General features: G+C 42.6%; 1 protein-coding gene across 1 annotated transcript; it reads right to left on the bottom strand.

Moving 5' to 3' along the window:
- Positions 1-127: 127 nt before the first annotated feature.
- Positions 128-25,799, bottom strand: YIPF1 (Yip1 domain family member 1). The gene is made up of 8 exons (XM_082266099.1): positions 25,740-25,799; positions 23,960-24,114; positions 22,619-22,699; positions 21,476-21,563; positions 19,302-19,418; positions 13,078-13,244; positions 4,497-4,679; positions 128-258 (listed from the first exon to the last, which is right to left on the bottom strand). Exons 1-8 carry the CDS (start codon positions 25,768-25,770, stop codon positions 166-168), a joined length of 915 nt encoding a protein of 304 aa, XP_082122225.1. The 5' UTR covers positions 25,771-25,799; the 3' UTR covers positions 128-165.
- Positions 25,800-27,086: the final 1,287 nt, after the last annotated feature.

Here is a 27,086-nt window from a genome sequence, read left to right as displayed (position 1 = left end):
ATATTGGTGCCTATCAGAGACACTGAGACCCCATTACCAGAAATTATTTTATTACTGAAAATTTTTATTGCTTTTCGGGAATTTTATTGCAATGAGGTTATGTTTTCAGTTTAGAAACAAATAATGCTTTGTGATTTTTTTTTTATACAGAACTATTACCTCTTATCAATGACTCTGCGCTTCCCCTGTCGTCGTGCCGACTATAGATGTGACAGGGTGCGCAGTGAAATCATTTTCTGGTTGATCAAAGAAATATTCCTTTAAATAGAAGAGAAAAAAAAATACGCTTTTCATACAAAAATGGCTACAAAATTGGTGATATTTCAAAATTTACAGTGACATTTTTAACACAAACAAAAAAAAAGAGGAATAATTTTTACAGCAATATTTACAATATGGCTAGCAGTGGTTCCATCTGCAAAACTCATCCCCCTTAATAGAGTTCTATTTTATAAAACAGTGGCTCGGTGTGGGCCTGTCTGGTCTCCCTGCACAGAATTCCTTGCAGAATTTGTTTGAGATAGAAAAGTTAACTCTACAAGGTTATGATACTGGTCTTTTCTAAAGAAAGAACCTATGGAATGTTTGGCAGTAGATTTCCTAGCAAAAAAAAATTCTCAGGTCATGGACCACACTCTTTTCTAAATCCAAAAATTGTGTAAATGTCAAAGTGGGGTAATAAAAAATAATAAATAAGAAATGAACTAGCAAAAAATTGGGGGAGCAAACCCTGAACATGTATATCTAAAGCCAGTGCAGCTATGGACCAAGCAACATGTATATTAAAAAAGAATAGCGCACACATGCAAAAGAAAGGACTATCAAATATGGAGACAATCCATAAATAAAAATGGGGATTTAGTCCCACCATATGGCCATATCGTGCTCAAGCCCACCACTGCGTCAAAGTACCCCATTATCAGTGGGTCCTACACTATCCATAAAAAAGGGGTGAATACAGCCTTTCTTACCCTTGGAGACAACACTCCTTGCTGGGAAGGTGTGCTAATGCACTACAGGGGACTCCTCCTATATCTACTTGATAGTGGACACCAATAGAGTACAAGTGTGTGTGGGGGATGGGATGCTCAACCTCAGAAGTCTGGTCAGACCGAATACATAATAAACAAGCAAAAAATTGCAAGAAATAGTCATTTCTTTTGCATGGTTGCGCTATTCTTTTTTAATAGACATGTTGCTTGGTCCATAGCTGCACCGGCTTTAGATATACATGTTCAGGGTTTGCTCCCCCAATTTTTTGCTTGTTTATTATGTATTCGGTCTGACCAGACTTATGGGGTTGAGCATCCCATCCCCCACACACACCTGTACTCTATTGGTGTCCTCTATCAAGTAGATATAGGAGGAGTCCCCTGCAGTGCATTAGCAGACCTTCCCAGCAAGGAGTGTTGTCTCCAAGGGTAAGAGAGGCTGGATTCACCCCTTTTTTATGGATAGTGTAGGACCCACCGATAATGGGGTACTTTGACGCAGTGGTGGGCTTGAGCACGATATGGCCATATGGTGGAACTAAATCCCCATTTTTATTTATGGATTGTCTCCATATTTGATAGTCATTTCTTTTGCATGATTGCGCTATTCTTCTTTAATAAGAAATGAACTACCCAACAGGTGCCATCATCCAGGTAATAACATTTGAGGAAAAATGAGGAAAGCTTGGTTGGGAAAACCAAACCATACATATATATATATATATATATATATCTTTACAAAAAGTGCAGCGCTAAAGTAATTTGAATAATAATGTGGCAAGTGGAGAACCACAAAAAAAACATATACAATATAAGCAAAATAGTGTCCAAAATACTGAATAAAGTCCCAAAACAGAAATGCAAATGAAAATGAATCCGCATGCAAGGTGTTGAGGAGAACAATCCTTTTCAGTGACACCCAGGGAAAAGTGGAGGATGGGGACACCTCTGTGCACAAGTATCACAAGCAGCTTACCAGAACTCCTTGGCTACTCAATTTAATGAGACAGCCTCTCCCAGCAAGATGTTATACCAATGTCACCAGCGGTTGTCAAGCTCCAATGCTTCATAATCACTCCATCATATAAGCATGAGTATATAAAAAGAATAAAAGCCCATAGCGTAATTCCGTAACATATAAAATCCAATTTATTAAAAGAATACTACTCACAGTGAGAAGGTAAAAAACAGGTACATAGAACAGTGCGGCGTCCCGCAATTGTCCAAAACAGCATCAAGCAATGTAAAGCAGCCGGCTCCGTAAGGGGGCGTGTGGACTTTGCATCTGGAGTCGCCAACGTTTCGTCATCAAAAGACTTCGCCCAGACGAAGTCTTTTGATGACGAAACGTTGGCGACTCCAGATGCAAAGTCCACACGCCCCCTTACGGAGCCGGCTGCTTTACATTGCTTGATGCTGTTTTGGACAATTGCGGGACGCCGCACTGTTCTATGTACCTGTTTTTTACCTTCTCACTGTGAGTAGTATTCTTTTAATAAATTGGATGTTATATGTTACGGAATTACGCTATGGGCTTTTATTCTTTTTATATACTCATGCTTATATGATGGAGTGATTATGAAGCATTGGAGCTTGACAACCGCTGGTGACATTGGTATAACATCTTGCTGGGAGAGGCTGTCTCATTAAATTGAGTAGCCAAGGAGTTCTGGTAAGCTGCTTGTGATACTTGTGCACAGAGGTGTCCCCATCCTCCACTTTTCCCTGGGTGTCACTGAAAAGGATTGTTCTCCTCAACACCTTGCATGCGGATTCATTTTCATTTGCATTTCTGTTTTGGGACTTTATTCAGTATTTTGGACACTATTTTGCTTATATTGTATATGTTTTTTTTGTGGTTCTCCACTTGCCACATTATTATTCAAATTACTTTAGCGCTGCACTTTTTGTAAAGATTTTGGTTATTGATCACTGTTAGTTGATTTTGGTGCTAGCTGCTCACATAATTCATATCGAATACACTGTCATTTATTTAACTTAGCGCAGGAATTTTTTTCTCTCCCTTTATATATATATATATATGTATGCATGTATATTTTCTTAGCGATCTTATGTACTGGTTACTAATTTATGTTCTGTTTCATCTAAAGAACTGTTTTGATTTAAACCAGTCCTGAAGAAGCACGCCGCGAAACCTGTAGACCTGTTGATCGAACAAATTTCTGTAACAGTCAAGTATTACTCTAGATGTTAAACCATTTGTTTCAACGAACATAATATGGTTTAAGGCCATTTCTGATATTGTTTTTAGTTTTTTGTTTCCGTTTGTTGTAGGATTTTTGAGTGAGGGTTGTTTTACCCGTCACCGTTTTAACAATTTTCTATGTAATAAAAATTTACAATTTTTAAGAAATTTTGAGTCGTATTAGTTCATTCTACAAATGTGCCTTTGAAAGTCAGTTTTCCCAACCAAGCATTCCTCATTTTTTCCTTAATAAAAAATATTGCATAATAATGCATGTCTAAATATTTATGGATCATATACATTTTGAGCCATAGTGGTTTGTTTAGGACTGTGTGAATATCATCCCCATTATGGCCATGAGCTCTTCCATGCTCCTGTAAATGCACAGAGCTGAAGAAGGTACCATATCTAATACATTTGGCTTCTCTTTGTCCCCAATCACCCACTCCAGATTATTTTGTAAAGGGCCTACATGCTCAGACCTGACCTTTTTACTATATTCTGTGCATTATTCTTATGCATTCTGAAAAAAAGCCCATTATTTAAAAAACTGAATGAGGCCTGGTTCACACCAGTGCAATTTCAGATGCGACTTGGGAATTGCAAGACATGGAAAAATCACATCAATGTCACTGTTTGGTGGGATTTTGGAAAAGTTTCTTGTGCTACCTTGGAGCAATTTACAGTGCAATTTGGCTCCATAGAATTTGAGCCTCACTGAGGCTTAATCATCAAAAATCAGTGACTCATGCCTTATGAGATGGCAGAGTCAAAAGGTTGAATTCAGGTGAAGGGAACTTCAAAGCAAACTTGTGCAAGAAGCATGCTGATAGTTGGAGTGAGCATAGAGATTAGTCCATCAGTGTGCTGATTCTCCATTCATCATTAAAAGGTTGGGGAGGAAAGCTGTGACAAGTGAAAGTGAAACCACAGCTGAGCAAGATTAGGTCTACTTCCAAATGTTTAGTTAGCGGTTTGCCTGGAGTTCAGCTTCTAGATAAGCATAACTGCTACCTGTTCATCAACATGGCAGGCAGTCTCCCTTCAGAATGAGTTTTCTAGACAGCAACAGAATTTAGCAAAATCATTTGGAGTAAAACAATAGTTTTAAAACATGGGCCCTTTTTTTGGTGGGAATTATAAAAATATTATGCTACAGCTGTTCTATAGGTCCTAATAAATGGAAGAGGGTTGGAGAGTCACACACTTGCCCATTATGTTTCTATATAATCATGTATCATCCTTCTTTTGCATTTGATTTGACTCTTTTGCCCATAAACAGTATGGTGTTATCTTACCCCACAACCAACTGCCAGCAGTACATGGAGCAGCATTATCGCCACTAGAGTGGAGATGGCAACTTTTCGGTTATCTTCTCGTACAGCTGGCCAAAATGTGAGCATGAGCACAGCTCCAGACAAACACATGGCTAAAGACATGAGGACCCAGCGCAAGATTTCTGAGTGAATGATCCACAGGACCTGTAAAGAGAAAGAAATTCGAACAGAGAAAGACATGAGGTGAGAAAAACGGAGAAAAGGCTTTTATATATCATAGCTTAATGACATTTAGTAATATGGTTATATTAATACAAGACCTAGCTCATTATTGGGCAATCGATGATTTTGTAGTTGGCGAACTGAAAACTCTAGATTGATTGGCTATATATAAAAAAGGTCTAATCTCAACTGTAGGGCAAACAGAAATACAAAAACCCAAAGCCGTCTTTATGTTGGTAACAGATTTTTTTTTTTTTTATGTGCAGCCTTATAGATAAAAACTACACTAAAAAAAACAAAAACCTTGGCATTTATAAAAAGGGACAAAGGCTGCTCACCTACACAATACTCTATTTTTCTTCCAGGCATTGCTTCACTGTTCCAGTCCACACTGCAGCTTTTTTATGGTAACCTTATGATACGAAAGCCCTAACTTTTAAAAACAAGAGAACTTTTCCGTAACACACTCACTGCAGCCTACTTGCTATTTCTTGTATACAGAAGCCATTTGTAAAAATGTCAGAACTAAGATTTTTCACCAATTAGATTCCAATCCATCTTAAAAGTTTTAGTGTGACTGATGACACAGGAAGCAGAGAGGAAGCGGAGTAGCACAGAATTCAGGAAGTACAACTTTCGGGACCCTGTGAGGAGTTCAACAGAGTTTTAATACAGTGCAATACAAAGAACTCAGAGGCATAACTAGAACCTTCAGGGCCCCGGTGCAAGAAACCATGAAGGGCCCCCCGGACCCCTAGCCAGGGCCCTTCCCTTAAAACCTGGAGCTCCTCTCACTGATCCTGGGGCCCTTTACGCTCGTTACGAGACCCTTTGACAAGTTCTGCAGTGGGCCCCCTTCCTGCCATCTTGGGGCCTCTCCACGGTGGTGGAATGCCGGGGCCCAGTCGCAAGTGTGACCTTTGCGATCCTGGAAGTTCACCCACTGGTGTCAGTAGTTTTGATTTTAATTGTATTTTTTATCATTTTATTTTATTTTTTTACAATGTCACTGACTATGACTCTCTCCATTCAGAAAAGGAAGGAGCTGGTAAATTACATATTTCCCGGCCCTTTCTGGTTCTCTATTGTGACACATCCCCTGCAGCAGCCTGCAGAAGAGGGAAGGGAGCACAGTGGTGGGGAGGGAGGGGGCGGGGCAGCACAGTGGTGGGGAGGGGGGGGGGCAGCACAGTAGGGGGGGTACCAGGGGAGCACACAGGGGCCCAGAGAAAGCAAAACACAAGTGAACTGGATAGGAGGAGTGGCAGGGGCAGCTTGCAGAGGAACCAATCTCCTCCATTTTCCTCCTGCAGCTACAGGAGGAAAAAGGAGGACACTGATTTCTCTACACGCTGCCCCTGCCCTCCCTCCTAGCCAGGTGTACAGGGGAGCCGCAAAGGCCCCCTGGAGCATGGGACCGGTCGCAATTGCAACCTCTGCAACCCCTGTAGTTACGCCCCTGAAAGAACTCAAGATTAGGGAAAAATTAGTGGGTATCAAAAATGTATACTTTCTTCTCTTAGCAAATAAAAGAAAGAACTTCCTTATAATGCTATTATTATCTCCCTCGTCATGTTTACACTCCTGCATGTGAGTAGACAGATAGCTTAACAGAGTAGCATGTGTCTGTCTTCATCCCAGTGAGAATGATCCCAGGATAAAACGTTCCCATCGTCAGGTTATATCTCACTGGGAGGCAATAAATATCTTGCTCTTCTGTTGAGTCACTTTTATTGCTTTGAAAAGACTTACACAAATGAACAAAATAGATCTTTTACTTAACAGGTACATTACTAAGTGGCAGTTTGACCCTTATTTATTATTTGATAACATGGTATGAGCTAGAATTTGCTTTTGACGGAAAATAGAAACAAAACTAGACAACTACCAGCTGTAACTCGCCTCTGTCAGCAGTGTTAAACCAAACGAAGGAAACAAGAGAGAAGATTTTTCTACTATAGACCAGGGATCCTCAAACTATGCCCTCCAGCTGTTGCGAAACTACACATCCAATGAGGCATTGTAAAACTCTGACATTCACAGACATAACTAGGCATGATGGGAATTGTAGTTCCTGAACAACTGGACGGCCAGAGTTTGAAGACCCCTGCTATAGATCAACTGTGACTAATGTTTCTTTATATGGGCTTAGGCTGGATACTCATTGATTGTCATACGGGTGCTCCATGTGGTCCTTGGTGTAGGATTGGATCTGGTGTATTCTGGTATTTAGGTGTTTGCTTCACTCTGCACAGAAACCACTCAATGCACCATGGACTGCATTTTTTAGGATAAAACTAACACTGCAAGCTTGTTGATCAGCGCTGCTCCCAGCAGAATGAAAATATCTGAAGATTGGCCAAAAAGCCACGTGGATTTACTTCTGCATCCAGTGCCATGCCCAACAAGCCTTAGGCTATAATCAGGAACAGTTAAACTCCAATTCCTGTCAAATAACCCCCAAGCACTCAATGCAAACAAAGACTGTACTGAGCTGACGCTTCCATGTTCTGCATAGGACTGGCTTACACTGCCTGTCCTAGCCAGTGTCCCTGCTAGGGAGGGCAATTAGAATTTAGGCAGAACATTATTCAAATATCACAAGTTTTGCATTAGGATTGCCATCAGAACATAGCAGGCTGATCCAAACAAAGAGTTCTTTCTGCCAAATTATTTTAACATTTATTTTTAGATTATTAACAGAGGAAAAAGCACTGAATGATGATACGTTAAAACCTAATTCCAGGATAAACCTATAGAGAAGGTGTTCCAATAGTAAAGTTACACCGGCCATGAATGGAGCAAATTTTTTTCCTTCCAAAACTTGTGGTTTGAACCTTTGCAGGAAAGAAAATTGCTCAATTCCCCCATCAACAAGGTCAGTGTTTATGGGGGAATCTCTCCCACGGAGCTATTGTAATCTCCTGATTGGAGAGGGGCAGGGGGATCCTTCCTGGCCGAGAGAACACACAGTGAATATTGCTAGCGGCTAAAAATCACATGAAAAATTCAACCGGCTAGTTGTACCCAAGTTGATCAACTTTGGTACAATCCGTTTACTCATACATGGTTCAAAGATCAGCCGGTCCCTGTTAACCAATCAGAACAGGAAGGGAAGTCTTCTTAACAGGGAGACAGACAACATTTACCACTTCGTCATTTGACTTCAAGTGGTTGTACCGGAATGATGCCTGCAGCCGTTTTTTTAGAGCGGACGGTCGGCTCTTTTGTAATAGCAACCAATGCAGCTAAGCAGCCACTCAGTTGTTATTACAAGCAGCGGGAGGGGACGCCCCCCTCCTGCCACCTTCTGCAGCTCACCCAGACACTCTCATCCCACTGGGAGACCCAATGGACCAGCTGGCACGTCTTCGGACTGGTTGGAGACCCAAAGAAAGCCGGGAATTGGCTTTGATCGGGTCTCAGATATGGTAACTCGGAAGCAACGTCATGACATATCTTCCTGTTTACTGGCATCCTAAAGAAAGCCAGCTTGAAAAAAAGAAAAAAAAACGAAAGTATTCAAAAACCCTGATTTTGGCGTTTTGAATGCTTTCATGTGCAAAAGGAGGGATTTGAGGTCTTATAGACCCCAGAAGCCCAGCCTCTGCAGAGCCGCCCTCAAGTAGCCCCAATGCACTCGGTCAAACGCCTTCTCTGCATCCAGAGCCAGGAGCAGAGAAGGTGTTTTAGTTCTACCGGCGCGATGAAGAATATTAAGCACATGCCTAGTGCCATCAGAGATTTGCCTACCCCTGGTAAACCCTGTCTGATCAGGGTGAACCAGTGTCGGCAAGATATCAGCCAGCCTCGTCGCTAGTAATTTAGCATATATCTTCAGATCACAATTAAGCAGCGAGATAGGCCTGAAATTCTGGGGAACATCCAGGGATTTCCCCGGCTTAGGCAGCGTAACTATCAAAGCCTCAAGCATATCTCTAGGGAAAGAGGAGGCGGCTGCAGCTTTCGGAAACACATCACCCAAGTGAGGGACTAGCATGTGGCCAAAGTACTTATAATATTCCCCACTGAAGCCATCCGGCCCCTGAGATTTGTTGCTAGGAAGGGTCTTGATAATTTTTAGGACTTCTTGTGAAGTGAACGGAGCATTTAACAAATCAAGTTGGGGTTGGGTCAGACAGGGAAGGTGCATCCGACTCAAGAAGTCATCTATGGTAGCTTGGGTAGGTTGAGGGACCGTAGAGTCATCCTTTAAGTTATAAAGTGCTCCATAATAAGAGCTAAAAGCGTTAGCAATGGCATGGGGGTCTAGCAGTTTGTCTCCCGAGACCGGATGGTACAAGTGAGAAATTTTTGTTTTAGTTCTATGGCCACGTAATTTATGGGCCAGGAGTTTACCCGACTTATTACCGCTAATGTAATGGGACATTTTGACCTGCCTAAGTAATTTATCGTGAATTTCCAGAAGAACTTTACGGAGCTCAGATCTGTACTTAGTCAATTTGGCACCTAGTAAGGGAGTGGGGTTCGCTTTGTTGTCCGCCTCAGCGGTTCGTATAGCCGCCAGAAGGGAATCTAAACACTGTTGCCTTCTCCTCTTAGCCCTCGCCCCCAGTTGTACAAACAACCCCCTGATGAAGGCCTTGTGGCCACTCCATAACCCAAAAGGATCCAAGATCGAGCCTGTATTGAATTGAAAAAACTCAGCCAGGTTACTTTCTAAAGTCTGCTTAGTATCAGGCAGTTGAAGTAGCGCCTGATTAGTTCTACAGAGAACACTGAGTCTGACCCCCGGAGAGTCTTCAACAGTCAGGAGCACTGGGGGCATGGTCCGACCAGGAGATGTCCTTAATAGATACTGCAGAGACCTTTTGCAAAAGACACTTGTCCGTGAGGAAGAGGTCAAGCCTAGAGTATGAGCAATGGGGCACAGAAAAGTAGGTGTAGTCTCTTTTGGTAGTATGGTGACAACGCGAAACATCTTATAGATCGTTGGAATGGAGTAGAGGTCGGCAGGGAGGCCGGAGACCTCCTCTGGTGAGCAGTAGTGTCTAGAGTAGGGTCAGGAAGAATGTTGAAGTCTCCGCACAACAGAAGAGAGCCTTGCTTAATACCTTCCAGTTTACACAAAAGTCTCCGCAAGAAGCGCAGCTGATGCCGGTTAGGGACATAGACATTCACTAGTGTATATCTCACAGAATTGATGTCACAAATCAAAATAATATATCTGCCCGCAGGGTCTGAAATTTTGGAGATAAGGTTGAAGGACAAGGTATCTCTAATCGCTGTCAGTACCCCTCTTTTCTTCTTAGTGAATGAGGCTGTGAACACATGGGTGTAGCGGGGGTGACTACAGGGGCGGTGGCGAAGTTGCACATATGTGAATCTCTCGGACACACAAGATGTCCACATGGAGATGAAGGGCCTCTCGCCACAGCGACCTGCGTTTTGCGGGGTGGTTCAGACCCCTTGCATTAACCGTTAGGGCGTTGATAGGCATAATAGATCAGGTAACAAGAGCTGTCTGTAGATGGAACGTGGCATACTATAATAGGCAGGTTGATTAAGGAGTGATTTCACATCAGGTAGACCAAAAAGGATGAAGAACAGGTGAACGCAGGTGCCATAGAAGAACTCCGACTCAAAAAATGGAGGAAGTAAAAACATGAAGAAAAACAAACATGTAAAAGGGTGGACTTCTCGTCCAGGTGCAAAGAACTCAGAAATAGCACCAGTGAAAGGGGGCATAAGTCCACTAGCTGAGAGCTTAGCAAGACCATTATGTATCCCAAGAAAAAGAGCAATGGAGGTTAAATAGCCCGGCATGCGAGCTGTTACCTGGCGGCTCAGGAAGGCACCTTGTTCCACTCAGTAGGTTGCTTATGGTGCGCTCTAGCAGATCGGCTCTGCGGGCGGTCCGGGATGATGTTCCATTTCTGCAGTAGCTGAAGCCCATCTTCCAACGAAGCGATCACATGGTTGTGACCATCTTTGGTGATCAGCAGTTTGGTGGGGTTACCCCATTTTTAGGTAAAATAATGATTTCTCAGTGCCTTTGTTAAAGTGTTTAACTTCCGGCGGAGCTGCATGGTATACTGGGAGAAATCAGCGAAGAACTGCAATTGTGCGTAAGGGCTAGGGAAGGCATTAGGGCCAAGTGACCTGGCCATGAGCTAGTCCTTGATGTGAAAAAAATGAATTCTCATCAGAACATCCCTAGGCACATTGTCAGGAATGAAGGACGGCTTGGGGATGTGATGAATGCGATCAATAACTGGATCCGTTTCAGGAGCATCAGGCAATAAATCTTTGAACAGGTCCAGAGGGAATTGACGCAGTTCAGAGGCCTGCACAGATTCAGGGATACCACTAATTTTTAAATAGTTCCGTCTGGACCTGTCCTCCAAGTCTGCTAATTTAGCCTTAATCCATTGCTGGTCATCACCCTGTTCATCATTGGCATCAATGAGGTCATTAATTGTGTGAACAAATTCATCCATCTTAGTCTCTACGTGATCCACTCTGGCTCCTAAGGAGTTAATTTCACCTTTAAAATATTCCGTTAAGTGGATGATATCAGCATGGATGGTGCTGTGCAGGGACACCAGCATGTCCTTCATAGTAGTGTCCAGAAGGGGCTGATTAGTTGTGGGGAAAGAGACAATGGAGTCTGAGAGGTCCCTGGTAATATTGAGTGACCCAGAGCTGTGGGGTGACTCACCAAATGCTGTTCCAGGGACATCCAGGCAAAGTCTCGATTTTGCAGGACTTCTGCTGAGAGGAGTGGATGCTGATGGGCTCTGTGGGGAGAGCTGACTGTCTGTGCAGGGAGAGATGCCTGAGCGCTGTGCCTCTGTAAGACCGGGGCTGCCTCTTGGGGAGAGCTGACCAACGCCATCTTGCCGCTCACTATCTTCCGGCGGACGGAAGAAATCTGTCAGTTTCACCGGACGGCGCTGGTCTTTTCGCTTGCGGGGCATGTTGCAGGAGCCGTGGGGAAGGATATCGCACCATCAGCGGGGAGAATAGCCGCCTGGTATGGTTGCTTGGGGCACTAAAGCTCAGGATTGGAAAGCAGCGCCGCCGCTACACCACCATTCAGCTCAGCGCGCTTGCGTGCACAATTTTAAAGCGTGACAAGTTTGGTACCCATTTACTCAGCGTGACATCATAGTTTATTTTAAAAAAAAAACACATGGGTTATGTTTGTGTTTTTTTGCAGTCAAATTTAAAAAGTGTAATTTTTTTATTTTTTTCAAAAAAACGGTTTGAAAAAAAACCACTGCACAAAGACCGCGTGACACAAAAAATTGCAAAACCCACCAATTTATTCTCTAGGGCAGTGGTCCTCAACTCCGGTCCTCAGGGCCCACTAACAGGCCAGATTTTAAGTATTACCTTGGGGAGATGCAGACTAGAGTACTGCAATCACTGAGCAGCAAATTATATCGCCTGTGATGTATTTCAGTTATCTTGCAAATCTGGCCTGTTAGTGGGCCCTGTAGGCCAGGGTTGAGGACCACTGCTCTAGGGCATCTACTTTAAAAAAAATATATAATGTTTGGAGGTTCTAACTAATTTTATAGCAAAAAAAAAAAAAAGGATTTTCACATGCAAAACAAAAAGTGCCAGAAAATGCCTGGTCTTCAGCCTCACAGATGTCCTAGCCTTTCACCATTACGACCACAACTGATAAAGTTTTGGTTAAAGATGGGATTTAATCCAACATCCCGTATACTGTATATCTCCTATGCACACCGGACCATAGAAATAAACTCACTGATTTGAATGCTGCAGCAATGGGTTGAATTTAAACCAAGAGACCCAGACAATGTATACTCCACTACTCTGCACCATCTACTAGCATTGGTTTGCTTACAGTGTTTCCCTAACCAATGCTTGACTCCTACCAAACGTTCTTTCCAAAATTAAACATGGTTTTGGAATATGCACAAGTAGCTAAATCAGATTGTTGAGTCCTGAAAAATATGCATGGTTATTACGATTTCAGTGCAAGTTTTGGAAAATTACTGATTTACTGCATGTTGTAGTACTGTATTACCTCTATCCATAATGGCAAAATGGCAATACCAAAAAATGTCGACTTTTTGACAATACATTGCCTAAATAAAAAACATAAGGGCTCTAAATAAAATAATAATGGAACGTTTGTGGTTAACAATAATTTCCTGCTTCATGTAAACAGGATCATACTGTACTCTGGCAGAGCCTGGTATTGTGTGTTTGTGCTGGCAGACTGGAACATACTGTATTATATGCTCTTCCTTCTCTAAGGCAAAGGTTACTGCATATTTTAGGTGTACTGTGTCTAATTGGAGCGCCTTGTTTTTCTATAATTAATGCTTATAAGAAGAAGAATCGGTTAACATGTTCACGAATGGCTGCCAGATGGACTTACAGAAGTGGGGATGTAAATGAAGAGCGAGTATCCATAAACACACACTATTTCCAAGAAAGAGTAGGACACCATACTCATCACTTTGCTGTGTCTCCACGATAAGAAGCCCCAGAGAGCCAGAGGCACCAACCAGGCATATGCATAAATGACAGTGGCAGCAATGGAAACTGTAAGAAACAAAAAACACACAAATGGTGAAGGTATATGGATAGATGAAAAATGATTATGGGACAATTTGCCACTGGAGTCCTAGAGAACTAAATTAGCTATAATCTATGTGAAACAAACACTAGCCATTTATATCAGTTCTTAGTGAACCTAGACTTTAACCAGCTGCATACCCTGGGCATATTAGGTATGCTCATTAAAGGGTGTACCAAGCTGTGTCTCTCCCCAATTGCCGTCGCCTCTGTGCTGATGGAAACTGCAGAGACAGTTGGGTCCCAGTCCGTGTCTCTGAAGTGAAAGCAGCACCACAGAGATCTTTAATCCAACAAAACGCTCAAATTGAAGACGTAAGAGATGTTGGTTGACCTATTCACCCAACACTTTGCAGGGAAAATGTAAACAGTAAGGGCTCAACTCCAGGGAGTAACTTCATTAGAATGTGACATCTGTATAGCATGGAGATTTTATGTTTTAAATTATCAAGGAGTTCAACAGGGGATTCAATAAATACAAACTAGGAAAACACTTTGTCATATACAGTATCTCACAAAAGTAAGTACACCCCTAAAATTTTTGTAAATATTTTATTATATCTTTTCATGTGACAACACTGTAGTGTACAGCTTGTATAACAGTGTAAATTTGCTGTCCCCATAAAAAAAAAAAAAAAAAAAAAACAGCCATTAATGTCTAAACCGCTGGCAACAAAAATGAGTAAACCCCTAAGTGAAAATGTCCAAATTGGGCCCAATTAACCACCATTTTCCCTCCCCGGTGTCATGTGACTGGTTAGTGTTACAAGGTCTCAGGTGTAAATGGGGAGCAGGTGTGTTAAATTTGGTGTTATCCCTCGCACTCTCTCATACTGGTCACTGGAAGTTCAACATGGCACCTCATGGCAAAGAACTCTGAGGATCTGAAAAAAGAATTGTTGCTCTACATAAAGATGGCCTAGGCTATAAGAAGATTGCCAGGACCCTGAAACTGAGCTGCAGCATGGTGGCCAAGACCGTAGAGCGGTTTAACAGGACAGGTTCCACTCAGAACAGGCCTCGCCACGGTCGACCAAAGAAGTTGAGTGCACATGCTCAGCGTCATAGCCAGATGTTGTCTTTGTGAAATAGACGTATATATGCTGCCAGCATTGCTGCAGAGGTTGAAGGGGTGGGGGGGGGGGGGGAGGTCTGTCAGTGCTCAGACCATACAATACATACTGCATTAAATTGGTCTGCAAGGCTGTTGTCCTAGAAGGAAGCCTCTTCTAAAGATGACGCACAAGAAAGCCCACAAACAGTATGCTGAAGACAAGCAGACTAAGGGCATGGATTACTGGAACCATGCCCTGTGGTCTGAGGAGACCAAGATAAACGTATTTGGTTTAGATGGTGTCAAGCGTGTGTGGCGGCAACCAGGTGAGGAGTACAAAGACAAGTGTGTCTTGCCTATAGTCAAGCATGGTGGTGGGAGTGTCATGGTCTGGGACTGCATGAGTGTTGCCGGCACTAGGGAGCTACAGTTCATTGAGGGATCCATGAATGCCAACATGTACTGTGACATACTAAAGCAGAGCATGATCCCCTCCTTTCAGAGACTGGGCCGTAGGGCAGTATTCTAACATGATAACGACCCCAAACACACCTCCAAGACGACCACTGCCTTGCTAATGAAGCTGAGGGTAAAGGTAATGGACTGGCCAAGTATGTCTCCAGACCTAAACCCTATTGAGCATCTCTGGGGTATCCTCAAAACTAAAGATGGAGGAGTGCAAGGTCTCTAACATCTAACAGATCCATGATGTCGTCATGGAGGAGGACTCCAGTGGCAGCCTGTGAAGCTCTGGTGAACTCCATGCCCAAGAGGGTTAAGGCAGTGCTGGACAGCACATTTACACTGTTATACAAGCTGTACACTCAATGTGGACCTATACACAAACTTTACAAAAACCTGCAGGAATAACCAAATAAAACCTAACCATTTTCTAAAAAAAAAAAAACCAGTGGTGTACCAATAGTAAAGATAGGCCGGCCATGAATGCAGCAATTTTTTTTTCTGCAACCTGTGATTTGCACCTTTGCAGGAAAGAAATTGCTAAATTCCCTTATCAGCAACTCAGTGTTTATGGCAGAATCCCTCCCACGGAGCTATTCTGTTCTCCAGCTTGGGGGGGGGCTTTGGAACTAATTTATATATATATATATATATATATATATATATATATATATATATATATATTTATACACACACACACACACACACACATCGCAGTGCCATCATTTTTCCTTTCTGCCAGGCAACCATTTCTCCAGTCTTCAGCTATTGCCAAACATCGGCGGCATGTTGCGCTGGTTAGTCCTAACGGTTCCATAGGCATCTGTTTTGTTTTGCAAAAGAAACTCAAACTGCAGGAGATGTATAAAAAAGTTGTCGGTTGTTACACAATTGCCCTGATTTAGTAATGGTTCAATGAGTGAAAGAACAGAAGATGTTGTCATTCCATAGTTGCTGTATTTTGGATTGAATTGTGTTCCTTTTCCAGTGTATATGACTGAATTCCAAATGTAGTCAGTTGACGATTCCCATAGCATGTAGGATTTTACGCCAAATCGTGCCCTCTTTGATGCAATGTATTGTACCTAGCTCAGCCTTTCCTTGTAGACCCTTAGATTTTCATCTATGCTCTATCTGGCACATAGCTCCGTTGGAAATTCTTTAGAATCATTTGAGATACTTCCCAAATTTTCTTTAGTTTTGGTGCAGCATGAGTAGTTTTATCAAATTCTCTGTTTTTTTCGAAGTGTAAATATTTCATGATCAGGGAAAATCTGTACTCTGACATGACCGTACCAAAGAATGGAGTGGCAAGTAATGTATTAGTTTTCCAATATGAATTCTGCAGGGGTTTCCCCACCACTCCCTGAAGCATTATTAGGCCTAGAAACTTCCAAATATCCTCTTTGGTCACTGGTTCCCACTTTCTGCTTCTTTAAAACTTCCGATGCAGACTAGCTAATTGTTACTCTTTGTACCAGTTTGTCTCAGTAATGGTCAGAAATAATTGCCAAGGGGTTGTCATGTTCAATGTCTACTTTCATACCAGGTGCTCCAGTAAATGTGGGTGCCACCTGATCCGTACCACAGTCAATAGAGCACCAATTTCGCACATCACTGAGCTCAGTCGCAGAATCGTCGTTGTCATCACTTTCGGTGTTTGATGGCAAATCTCCCCTATTACTCACTATCGCTCATATCATCAAGTACTTCCACATCACTATTGCTATTTTCTAGCTGGTCTAAAACCCCCCTTGAAAATCTGGGAAAGAGTAGCCTGATGCCAAATAGCCAGCAAAGTGCTTACTGATCTACTTAGTGCACCTTGACAAGAAAGGGGAGACTTGAACCCAAAAGCCTATAGGCTTGAATTAAGATCTTTCTGAAGCACTGAGTAAAGGTGAAAAGACAGGCATGTTCCCATTCATGGGGACCATGCAGAATGACAAAGAGAAAGTCAGTCTTTATTGGTTGTACAGCACAAACTACAGCCACACAATAAAGGGAGATCTCATGATGAATTGATGCCAGACAGTTGGATGGAAGAACAATGTCCTGGTTGAGGTGAGAGAATGAAAACACCATACAGAATTTTGGGCCTTAACACAACCAAATACAAATTCAGAACCCATGCAATCACTGGGAAGTTCACAGAAGGAGACACATATGGACTCACCCTCTATGACCATCGTAATCAAGGAATGGTAAGCTAATGGTCTTTAAAACAAGACTACCAGCAAAAAGGTCTAGTCCTTGATGGTACTCATGACCATATGTTGATCCATGCCCAACTGAAGAAGTCATCTCACTGAGGATTCCCTGGGTGGAAAGTTTCTCTCATTGCACCAACTAAAGTATTCCTTTCACATGTGAGGATAGACCTTGAGGAAAGTGTATTTCCTTGCTTTCAGCATCATGCAAATCACTGATTCAAAGATGCTCCTGTCCCTCAAGACCTGAGCTTCAAGAGTAATGCTGGTAAAAGCAGCGAACGTAACACAGGATGGTAAATTGCTCCTTGAAACAGAAAATCTACACAATCTTAAAGATCCCTGGCAGCATCTGTCAGGAGTCTGATTGGTTTGGAGTACTCTATCTGGGCCCACTTGGAGCTATGAAAATCACTAGAATATCCTTCATCCCAATCCATTGCAGCAGACAAGGAAGGAGTTTAAGAGGAAAAAAGGCATGCATCAGGCTGAACTAATGCCACTGAGCCACTAACGCACCCACTGTTTCCATCAGACACCCAGACCATTTTGTTGTTTAATCTAGAGGCCAGGAGGTCTACATCCAGCAGCATACACCAACTGTGTCACGTCTTGGAATACCTCCGGGTGTAGGGACCACTCCCCCAGGTCCAGTGGGGCTGCCTGCTGAAGAAGTCTGTTTATCTTGACCAGCCTACTCACAATGCGATGCTTCAGAAACAGGGCCACACCTGAGACTGGACCCAGAAAGCATTCCACAGCTAACCAACACAGTACACAAAGGTTTGGAAAGTGTCATAATGCAGAGATCAGTGCCCAAAGGACACACATGCCAGGGCCCACAATCATCAGTCCAGCGGGGTACATGTATGGTCTCCAACTAGCTGCACACAGAGACTAGCTTAAGCAGCGTGTAGGGGAAAATGATTTTGATTGAGAAAAAAAAAAAGAAGAATAGCTAGCAAAAAGTACTGTATTAGACTTTTCTCAATAGAGAGAAGACATTGATCCTCCTAGGACACTAGCAAAAAACAAAAAGCATGCTGAAAGTAGGGGGGGGGGGTTATGCTGGACTGGCAAGTTTTTGTTTTCAGTGTCCAAATCCTCCTCTTGCTGAAAGCAAGACCCAACATTTGTTTAATTCCTGTGTTCCTCAATGAACAAACGCTAAAGAAAATATCCTTTAATAGGCCTTACACAAAATATATGTTCTAATCTAAAGGCATCTGTTACAGTGGTACAGTAAACACAAACATTTTCAAAAAATGTTATACCCCTTGTTTCTAATTTGCCATGTTTCCTCACAGAACACTACATTGAATGTTTTGATCTAGCTGAGCTGGGTTTGGCAGTAATTTCCCAAGGATTTTTAGCAGATGGAACATCTACCAGGGCCCAAAAACTGAGTGCAACAAGCATCGCCCTCTCCTAAGTGCAGCTACATGATCTGTAGAATCTTCTAAATGACACTCCTCCTTGCCCAGAGTATAGCTTACTTTATGTTCGGCTGAGACACCCACTCCCATCTCGCTTCTGTCCTCTGGAAAGTGCTAAAGTTGCTTTACTATTCTGTAAGCTGGCAGTGGCATATGAAAAGCTGTCAGCAAAAATAGCAAATCATGTTTTGTGAGTAGTATTTCACTCTGCAGTAGGAAAGGAAACTTAAAGTGATCCTGTCACTGAACAGTATAAAACTGAAAGGTGCCTGCAAAAGAAGAATACTTACCTTTTTTTTTTTTGCTGCATTTTATATATAAATACTGCTAACCTGAACAAACCTACAAGTTAGTCGAGTGCCGGTTCACATTTATGCGATGCGGGAACGCTGCGAATATATAGCGTGTTCCCGCATCGCATGCGCAGCACAGGCAGTTCACACTGCCATATGCGATACGCTGGGAGGGTCAATTCAAAGTTAACGACACCCCCAGATCAGATCGCATATCGCAGTGCGATCTGAGAGTTCGCACAGAATCAGATCGCATTAGTGTGAACCACCATGCGATCCGATTCTGCTGCAGACCAAAAAAAGGGTCCTGTGTGTGTTCACTGCGAATGCGGTGCGAATTCAGCCATACGAATTGTATGGCTGAATTTGCAGCGCACAGACATCGCATGTAATTTTAGGAGCAGTGCACTCCGAATTACATGCGATCTCTGTGATCGCATAAATGTGAACCGGCACTCAAGCTGGTTTTGCAATGAGAATCCTATGCTCCTCAGGTCTATCTATTTCAACTTCCAATAGGGAACATTAACTTATTCACAGATAAATAAATATACATCATATTCACTAACCTTTTCTAAATTCAGGCACATAATGGTATTGTGGCTCTCCCTTGTGCAGCAGGAAGTTGGAAAGATTTCCACTTATTGTGATGGTGAAAATCAGGGTGGCACATATCCACATAGGACCTTTTAAGAAAAGAAATGTTATGCTCTACGTTTTTATATGCAATACACAGTCAATGAAAACAAAAGTCCATAATCTAAAGGAACAGCTAGGGTAAAAAAATTACATTTATTAAAAAAAATATTTATAACAAAAAAAGGAATGTAAAGAGAGCTATCCAATCAACAGGGTTCATACACATTTTCACCAATAAAATTCCATGACTTTTCCATGACTTCACGTAAATATTCATGACCTAATGTTTCATGAAATGTCTATGTATACATGTTAAATAAGAAGAAAATCCATGTCACACCCAGCATATTTTTACTAAAATAAATGACAATCTTTGTAGTGTACAGTACCTCTGCAGTTAGGGTTTCGTTTCTGGATACAGCCTGACTCAAAATGGTCCCTTGTTTTACAGTGGATGAGATGGAAGCACCGCTGCTGCAGCTGGGAGCCGGTGTCACTTCAGGCGCACGGGTGAAAAAGCCAGTGATCAGATTGGAAGCTGTCAAGCACGCAGCTGCAGACTGGTGCTTTGCACCTTTAGCGTGGCTAGACAGCGCTGCCTCTCCCATGTTCGAAATGTCAAACATTTTACGACACACACTGTAAATTTAGCGGACATGATACAGGAGAAGGTCAGAGGCTGCGGACATGATACAGGAGGTGGTCAGAGGCTGCGGACATGATACAGGAGGTGGTCAGAGGCTGCAGACATGATACAGGTGGTGGTCAGAGGCTGCGGACATGATACAGGAGGTGGTCAGAGGCTGCGGACATGATACAGGTGGTGGTCAGAGGCTGCGGACATGATACAGGAGGTGGTCAGAGGCTGCGGACATGATACAGGAGGTGGTCAGAGGCTGCGGACATGATACAGGAGGTGGTCAGAGGCTGCGGACATGATACAGGAGGTGGTCAGAGGCTGCGGACATGATACAGGAGGTGGTCAGAGGCTGCGGACATGATACAGGAGGTGGTCAGAGGCTGCGGACATGATACAGGAGGTGGTCAGAGGCTGCGGACATGATACAGGAGGTGGTCAGAGGCTGCGGACATGATACAGGAGGTGGTCAGAGGCTGCGGACATGATACAGGAGGTGGTCAGAGGCTGCGGACATGATACAGAAGGTAGTCAGAGGCTGCGGACATGATACAAGAGAAGGTCAGAGACTGCAGACATGATAGAAGATAGAAGAGCACAGGGGACGCAGAGAGCACTGGAGGAGCTGAAGGGCACGGGGGGAAGGGGGGGACTGGAGAGAATTAAGGGGGGGTTTGGAAAGCATTGCAGGGGGGTTGGAAGGCGTGCAAAACGGTTACCGCCCCCTTCCGCATCATCATCACGTTCATGCGGCCAGCCCGCCCTCCAGTGACACTTCCGCTGCCTCATTGGTTGATAATCTCCCGGCTGTTACTGCTGCTGCTAGCCAGTCACAGTGTCTCCAGGCAAACCGCGGCCGGCCCTCCCCGCTGCCTGATTGGGTCATCTCTTCGGCTGCTGCTGGCCAATGACAGCACGCGCATACCGCGGACCCGGAAGGACGCTAATACAGCGAAATGTAAATACAGTATGTGGCAATATAATTATAAAATAATTTAAATAATTAAGCATCAGCTCCCCGCTCCTCCACAGTAATTTAATTCCATGACTTTTCCAAAACCTAGTGTGTTTCCTCATTTTCCATGATCTTTCCAGGCCTGGAAAGTGTCATCTAAAAATTCCAAAACTTTTCCAGGATTTCCATGACCGTATGAACCCTGAATCAAGCTTTCCAAGAGTGTGGATATTAAAAAAAGACACTGTCACTTTGACCAGGCAAAGTAACAATACCTCCTGATAGCCTCCCAGCAAAGTATACCCAGAAGATCTCTCTGGGCCCATGCTCTGTCTCTTTAATGGAGTGGGGCTTATGGAGAGGTATGTGGCCTCCCACGTGTGACAGTGCTCGAAATCATGGATCGGTGTGCCATTCTGCCCTGCAGGGGGGGGGGGGGTGATACAGTCTCTTTCAAAGTCCACTCCTACTTTGAGAAGTTTCAGGCACAGAATAGTGAAATTTAAACTCACCATAAAGATCTGGATTGCTTCTGACATACAGTCTTACAAAATTTCTTCCTGGTATTGGTAAGACGGAGCCTTTTATCCTATCCAGAACCTGTGGCATTGTGTCAGAATAAGAAAGAGAAAAAAAAAACAGTTTTGGTAAAGGCAATGTACAGTATGGAATGTTCATTGCTTTTAGTTTTACAGAGATAAGCTTGATGTTATCAGTGTGTTTTCATTTTATTATTCTTTTTTCTGTGTTTAGTTTGTAATTATGTATATTGTAAGCTGTACATACAAGGGGGAAGCCACACTGGCTCATTACATTGCTAGGGTTGGCTTGTTCTCTGAGGAACACTGGTTGCGTTTATGTTCTTCACACAATGCAAGTCTTAGGCTGGGTTCACACTGATGAAGTTGCAGACATCACATGTGATTCGCACAGTTTTTATGGCTGAAATCACATTTGCACCAAAATGGTGGACCCTTTTTTTGTCCACACTGGAATCAAAATTGCATGGGTGTTTGATTCCATCCAATTCCACAGTTTGCACTGTGTTCTGCAAATCAGTTTAGGGGTGTCATTAACTTTATATTGACACCCGCATCAGTTTTGAACCCAGCCTATAGGCCTGCCGACTCCCTCCCTGTGTGGCTGATATCTTAACTCAACTGTGAGGCTAATCTACTAATATCTATAAATTATTACACTAAGTCCATTGCTCCATAGAGGAGACTGAAGGGTCCAATCAAGTCCCCCTGAAAAACTGACCATGTGAGAGGGCCCTTTATTTCTCTACTCACTCTACTCTCTCCTCCTCCATCATATTCCTTGCCCACACATGTACTGTACATGCAGCAGAGCTGGAGTAACTAGCGGCTCTTCCAGTCTCAGAGTTTACAAGGGATCATAAGAGGCTGATATCAAGTTAAATTTAGTTTCTTACACTAGCTGCAATTAAAAATATATTAAAATAGTTTGTAAAGAATACATAACTACATTCATTGGTGTTATTTTAGATCTACCTGATACACATTGCAACCACAACAAACTATGTGCTCACTGAAAATATAATATATTTTGCCTTATATACACCAATATGGGTACAATATATATATTATATATAATATAGACTATTTACATTACAGACTCTTGGCAATTTTTACCTGGTAAGTATCAACATCAAAGAAAGTCTGATAATATTCAAATGTCCAGAAGGGGGCCATTTTCTTCTGTCCAGCAAGCAGCTGAAAAGTAAAAAGATATTTGCTATACAAACCAACCATAGGCCTTTCCTCTAAAATTATACACCAGACCGATACTTTTTCTTGATGTATGGTATATATTTTATGGGGGAACCCAAAAAAAAAAGCATATCAGACCCTTATCCAAGCATACAGACTAAGGGAGGGGCTTCCCCTGACCCCCTTCATCTTATTAGAAGTAGAGGACAAGAGAGTCTATTTTCCACAACCTTGGCCCAGTAGTTGTAGGGGTCTGCTTAGGTAGGGGGGGGCTTATCAGAAGCTGAAGGCCTCCTTTAACGATACCTGAGGCCCCGAGATAACATCTCCCCATATGAATAAGTAAGAACCCCTTACATTGTTCAACAATGCAAATGTATTGTTAATCATATTGTGCATTGATGCAGAACCACCTCAATTATATAGAATGACACTCGACACCTGCCAAAAGAACTGGCTAGTGCCAAATGATAGCTCCCGGGCCCCGCTGCTAAAGGTAAATAAAGGGGTGTGTTTCTCGAGTGATGCAAGTGACCCATTATGACCGCAGCAATATTTGGTCAAAGTCATTGACTGAATATGACCATATTTTGTCAGTAGTGTGACACTCAATCCGGGGGGGGAGGTTGGGTGATGTCACTGGTTGCTAAGGATGTGTTGGGTGCCAGCACCCACTGTTTCCCTAGCAACAACTGGCAGCATGGAAGCTGTCATATACAGTAGTGGCAGAAATACTGTTACTATTCATGACATTAGGCTGCAGCCAAACAAGTTAAAAATCCAGGGTTTGGTTGAATGCCGAAAAGCCAAAAGTTCAGTCCGAATACTTGGAGCTGTTCCCTAATATCCAGTCCAAATACTTTGAGCTGTTCTCTAATATCCACACATTTTTTAAAGTGAAGTTTCCCATCATTGTTTATAAAAAAACTATATGCCTTCTGGATTTAAAGCTATGACTACAGATATATATGATCTTGGAGCTACAGTAAAAGATATACAGTATTTGGTTTCTCACAGCTAACATAATGGCTGTTTGGAGTACTTAAAGCTGATCTCCATGGAGTGAAATGAATACCCTTTCCTATACTACCTAAAGATTTAAGTTAAAAAGTTAAAGGAAATCTATCATAGAAATACTGGAGCCTGCCATCACTGACCTTTCCTTCTAAAAATACTAACTTCCCTGCCGTCATGTTAATGCTACATTTAATATTTGAGTTAGCTTGATAAACGAAAATCCCCATGGCTTGTCCTGTATTTCACCTCTGTTTTATCAGAATCTTCATTTCCCAGTAAATCCTCCTCCACTTCTCTGGATTGCAACCCTTTCTTTTTCCCACCGCTGTCTTCAGGATCACCGATATTCACAGTAGTGGCATCTGGGTTGGCAGCTAATAAATTGGCTGCGTCATCAAACTCTGTCAAACACATAAGCATAATCACTTTGAAAACCCCATAGCCAATGACATAAATAAAACAGAAAATTAATGGTTACAGAAAAGATGTTGTTATGATATGAAAGGAATACATGGGTGCCATTGCAGACCGTCTTCTGAAAAAGCTAATTGCCTGGCAGTCTTTGGCATAAATGTCTCCCGAATCAGTACACGCATGCATCAAGTGAAACGATAAGTCCAGATTTAAATATGTGCTACAAAACAGTGACCTATATAGTATTAAAGTCACTAGATACATGTAACAGTGAGGCAATTATTATTTTCATTACAAGACCAATAATAGGAACCACTGCATTTCTCATTTGTCTAATGCCCACTGTTGGCTAACGTCACAGAGCTTATCCAAGTTCTGCAGAGATCCTGACAATATTGTCAGGATCCGCCCAGATTCTTGATCAGTAGCTGGCTCAGCCTCTCATTGGGCCGCTGAGAGTCTGAGCCAACCGCTCCTGCCCCCTCCACAGTTGGGTGCTCCACTGAGCATTGCAGGGGCAAAGCCCAAAGCGGTGACTGACAGTCTACTGCTACTACTTTTCACCACTACAACAAAAATTGCTTTTAATTAAAGTCAGAAAATCAACTTATAGATATATAGACACATCTGTGAGTTTAGCACAAATCCTTCATGCTAGCGGTTGAGGAAGGCAAAACCCAGCGATGATTAATTTTTTTACAGCCCCCTTTAACTTCAGAGGTAGTGGCTGTACACATGCCGCACCCATGTTGCTTTGCTTTATGGCCATGGCAGGAATTATACCTCTTGTCACATTCGGCAGGTTTAGTGCCCGCCAAGCACAATCCATTTAAAAATGGTAGTAAACTCTGTTATACCACTTGTAACTACAGGTAAGCCTATAATAAGGATTACCTGTAGGTACTGTAAATAGCTCCTAAACTTCCACTGTTTCGGAGATATTCAGAATGTATGCACAGCCTGACTACACAGGGTCAAACAAGGATGCTATGCAGGCGACTGACATCCTCCATAACTTATGATGCCATTGGTCATTAGGACGCTGGCAGCTAAAAGGTTGTAATGGTGCACAATGAAAACCCGTGACTTTGTGTAACTAAAAAGGTAGGCTTCATCCATGTGCCAGTTTGTATACAATTTTTAGGCAATTTTGCCAAGGCACCCCTGAAGAAACCTCAAGGCACCATTGCTGAAAAAGGCTGGAGTAAATTGTTGATTATGTGGCATGTGTAATTATTTTTCTCTGAGACAATTCTGCAACAAAATGTCTTTCAAATCCTCTTATACATTTCCATTACTCTCCAAACTTCTCTAAATAGGAGAGAGATGCTTGCAGCAGTTCTCTCAGAGCAGAGACAGATTCATATACACGTTACTGACATGTACACAAGTCTGTCACAAGCTACCCCCATTTGTTCCACTACCGCAAGACTTTTCTAAGAATTATCTAGGACACTAATAATTCCAGGAAATAAGTCTCATTGGTCTCAAGCCAAGTGTGTACTTCACACAGTTACCTGTGTAATATACAGTCACACAGTTACCTGTGTAATTTACAGTCTCTATTCTAGAATAGAGATTTAACAAAACTGATTTGAAGTTTAGGATTTACCTTGAAATGTAAGGTCATTGGTGCCTGCCATTCACCCAGTTTGGCGGTGTCCAGTTTATGCTGAAAAATACACAAGATATCATTTAGCAAATCTTACCATCCAATATACATACAGATGATTTAGGAAGAAGTTGCAAATGAGAGACCTCAACCTGACCCATAACCCCACTTAAAAGCTGCATTACTCAATATTACAAAAGATTGGCAGTTACAGAGAAGAGAGATTGTCCAGAATTAATTGAATAAAGAATAAATTGCAAGTAACTCAAGTAGAAGCTAACGTAAATGTATGAATTTCCCCCATAAAGAGGAGATTAAGGGGGGGATATAATCACCATGTATAAATACAGTGGGTACGGAAAGTATTCAGACCCCCTTAAATTTTTCACTCTTTGTTATATTGCAGCCATTTGCTAAAATCATTTAGGTTCATTCTTCTTCCTCATGAATGTACACATAGCACCCCATACTGACAGAAAAACACAGAATTGTTGACATTGTTGCAGATTTATTAAAAAAGAAAAACTGAAATATCACATGGTCCTAAGTATTCAGACCCTTTGCTGCGACACTCATATATTTAACTCAGGTGCTTTCCATATCTTCTGATCATCCTTGAGATGGTTCTACACCTTCATTTGAGTCCAGTTGTGTTTAATTATACTGATTGGACTTGATTAGGAAAGCCAAACACCTGTCTATATAAGACCTTCCAGATCACAATGCATGTCAGAGCAAATGAGAATCATGAGGTCAAAGGAACTGCCTGAAGAGCTCAGAGACAGAATTGTGGCAAGGCACAGATCTGGCCAAGGTTACAAAAAGATTTCTGCTGCACTTAAGGTTCCTAAGAGCACAGTGGCCTCCATAATCCTCAAATGGAAGACGTTTGGGACGACCAGAACCCTTCCTAGAGCTGGCCGTCCGGCCAAACTAGCTATCGGGGGAGAAGAGCCTTGGTGAGAGAGGTAAAGAAGAACCCAAAGATCACTGTGGCTGAGCTCCAGAGATGCAGTCAGGAGATGGGAGAAAGTTGTAGAAAGTCAACCATCACTGCAGCCCTCCACCAGTCGGGGCTTTATGGCAGAGTGGCCCGACGGAAGCCTCTCCTCAGTGTAAGACACATGAAAGCCCGCACCTGAAGGACTCCAAGATGGTGAGAAATAAGATTCTCTGGTCTGATGAGACCAAAATAGAACTTTTTGGCCTTAATTCTAAGCGGTATGTGTGGAGAAAACCAGGCACTGCTCATCACCTGTCCAATACAGTCCCAACAGTGAAGCATGGTGGTGGCAGCATCATGCTGTGGGGGTGTTTTTCAGCTGCAGGGACAGGACGACTGGTTGC

This window comes from Pelophylax lessonae, assembly GCF_965119305.1.
Source record: "Pelophylax lessonae genome assembly, chromosome: 8".
Lineage (NCBI taxonomy): Eukaryota > Metazoa > Chordata > Amphibia > Anura > Ranidae > Pelophylax > Pelophylax lessonae.
Note: the sequence above shows the minus strand (reverse complement) of the source record. Positions and strands in the feature narration are given on the sequence as shown.

Bases quoted from the DNA above. Each gene is read 5' to 3' on its own strand.
- YIPF1 (XM_082266099.1), bottom strand. From the start codon at position 25,770: ATGGCAGGCACCAATGACCTTACATTTCAAG. The intron at 24,115-25,739 runs GTAAATCCTAAA...TGTGTTTGACAG, and splicing joins CAATGACCTTACATTTCAAG to AGTTTGATGACGCAGCCAAT. The intron at 21,564-22,618 runs GTAAAAATTGCC...ACAATGCCACAG, and splicing joins TTGATGTTGATACTTACCAG to GTTCTGGATAGGATAAAAGG.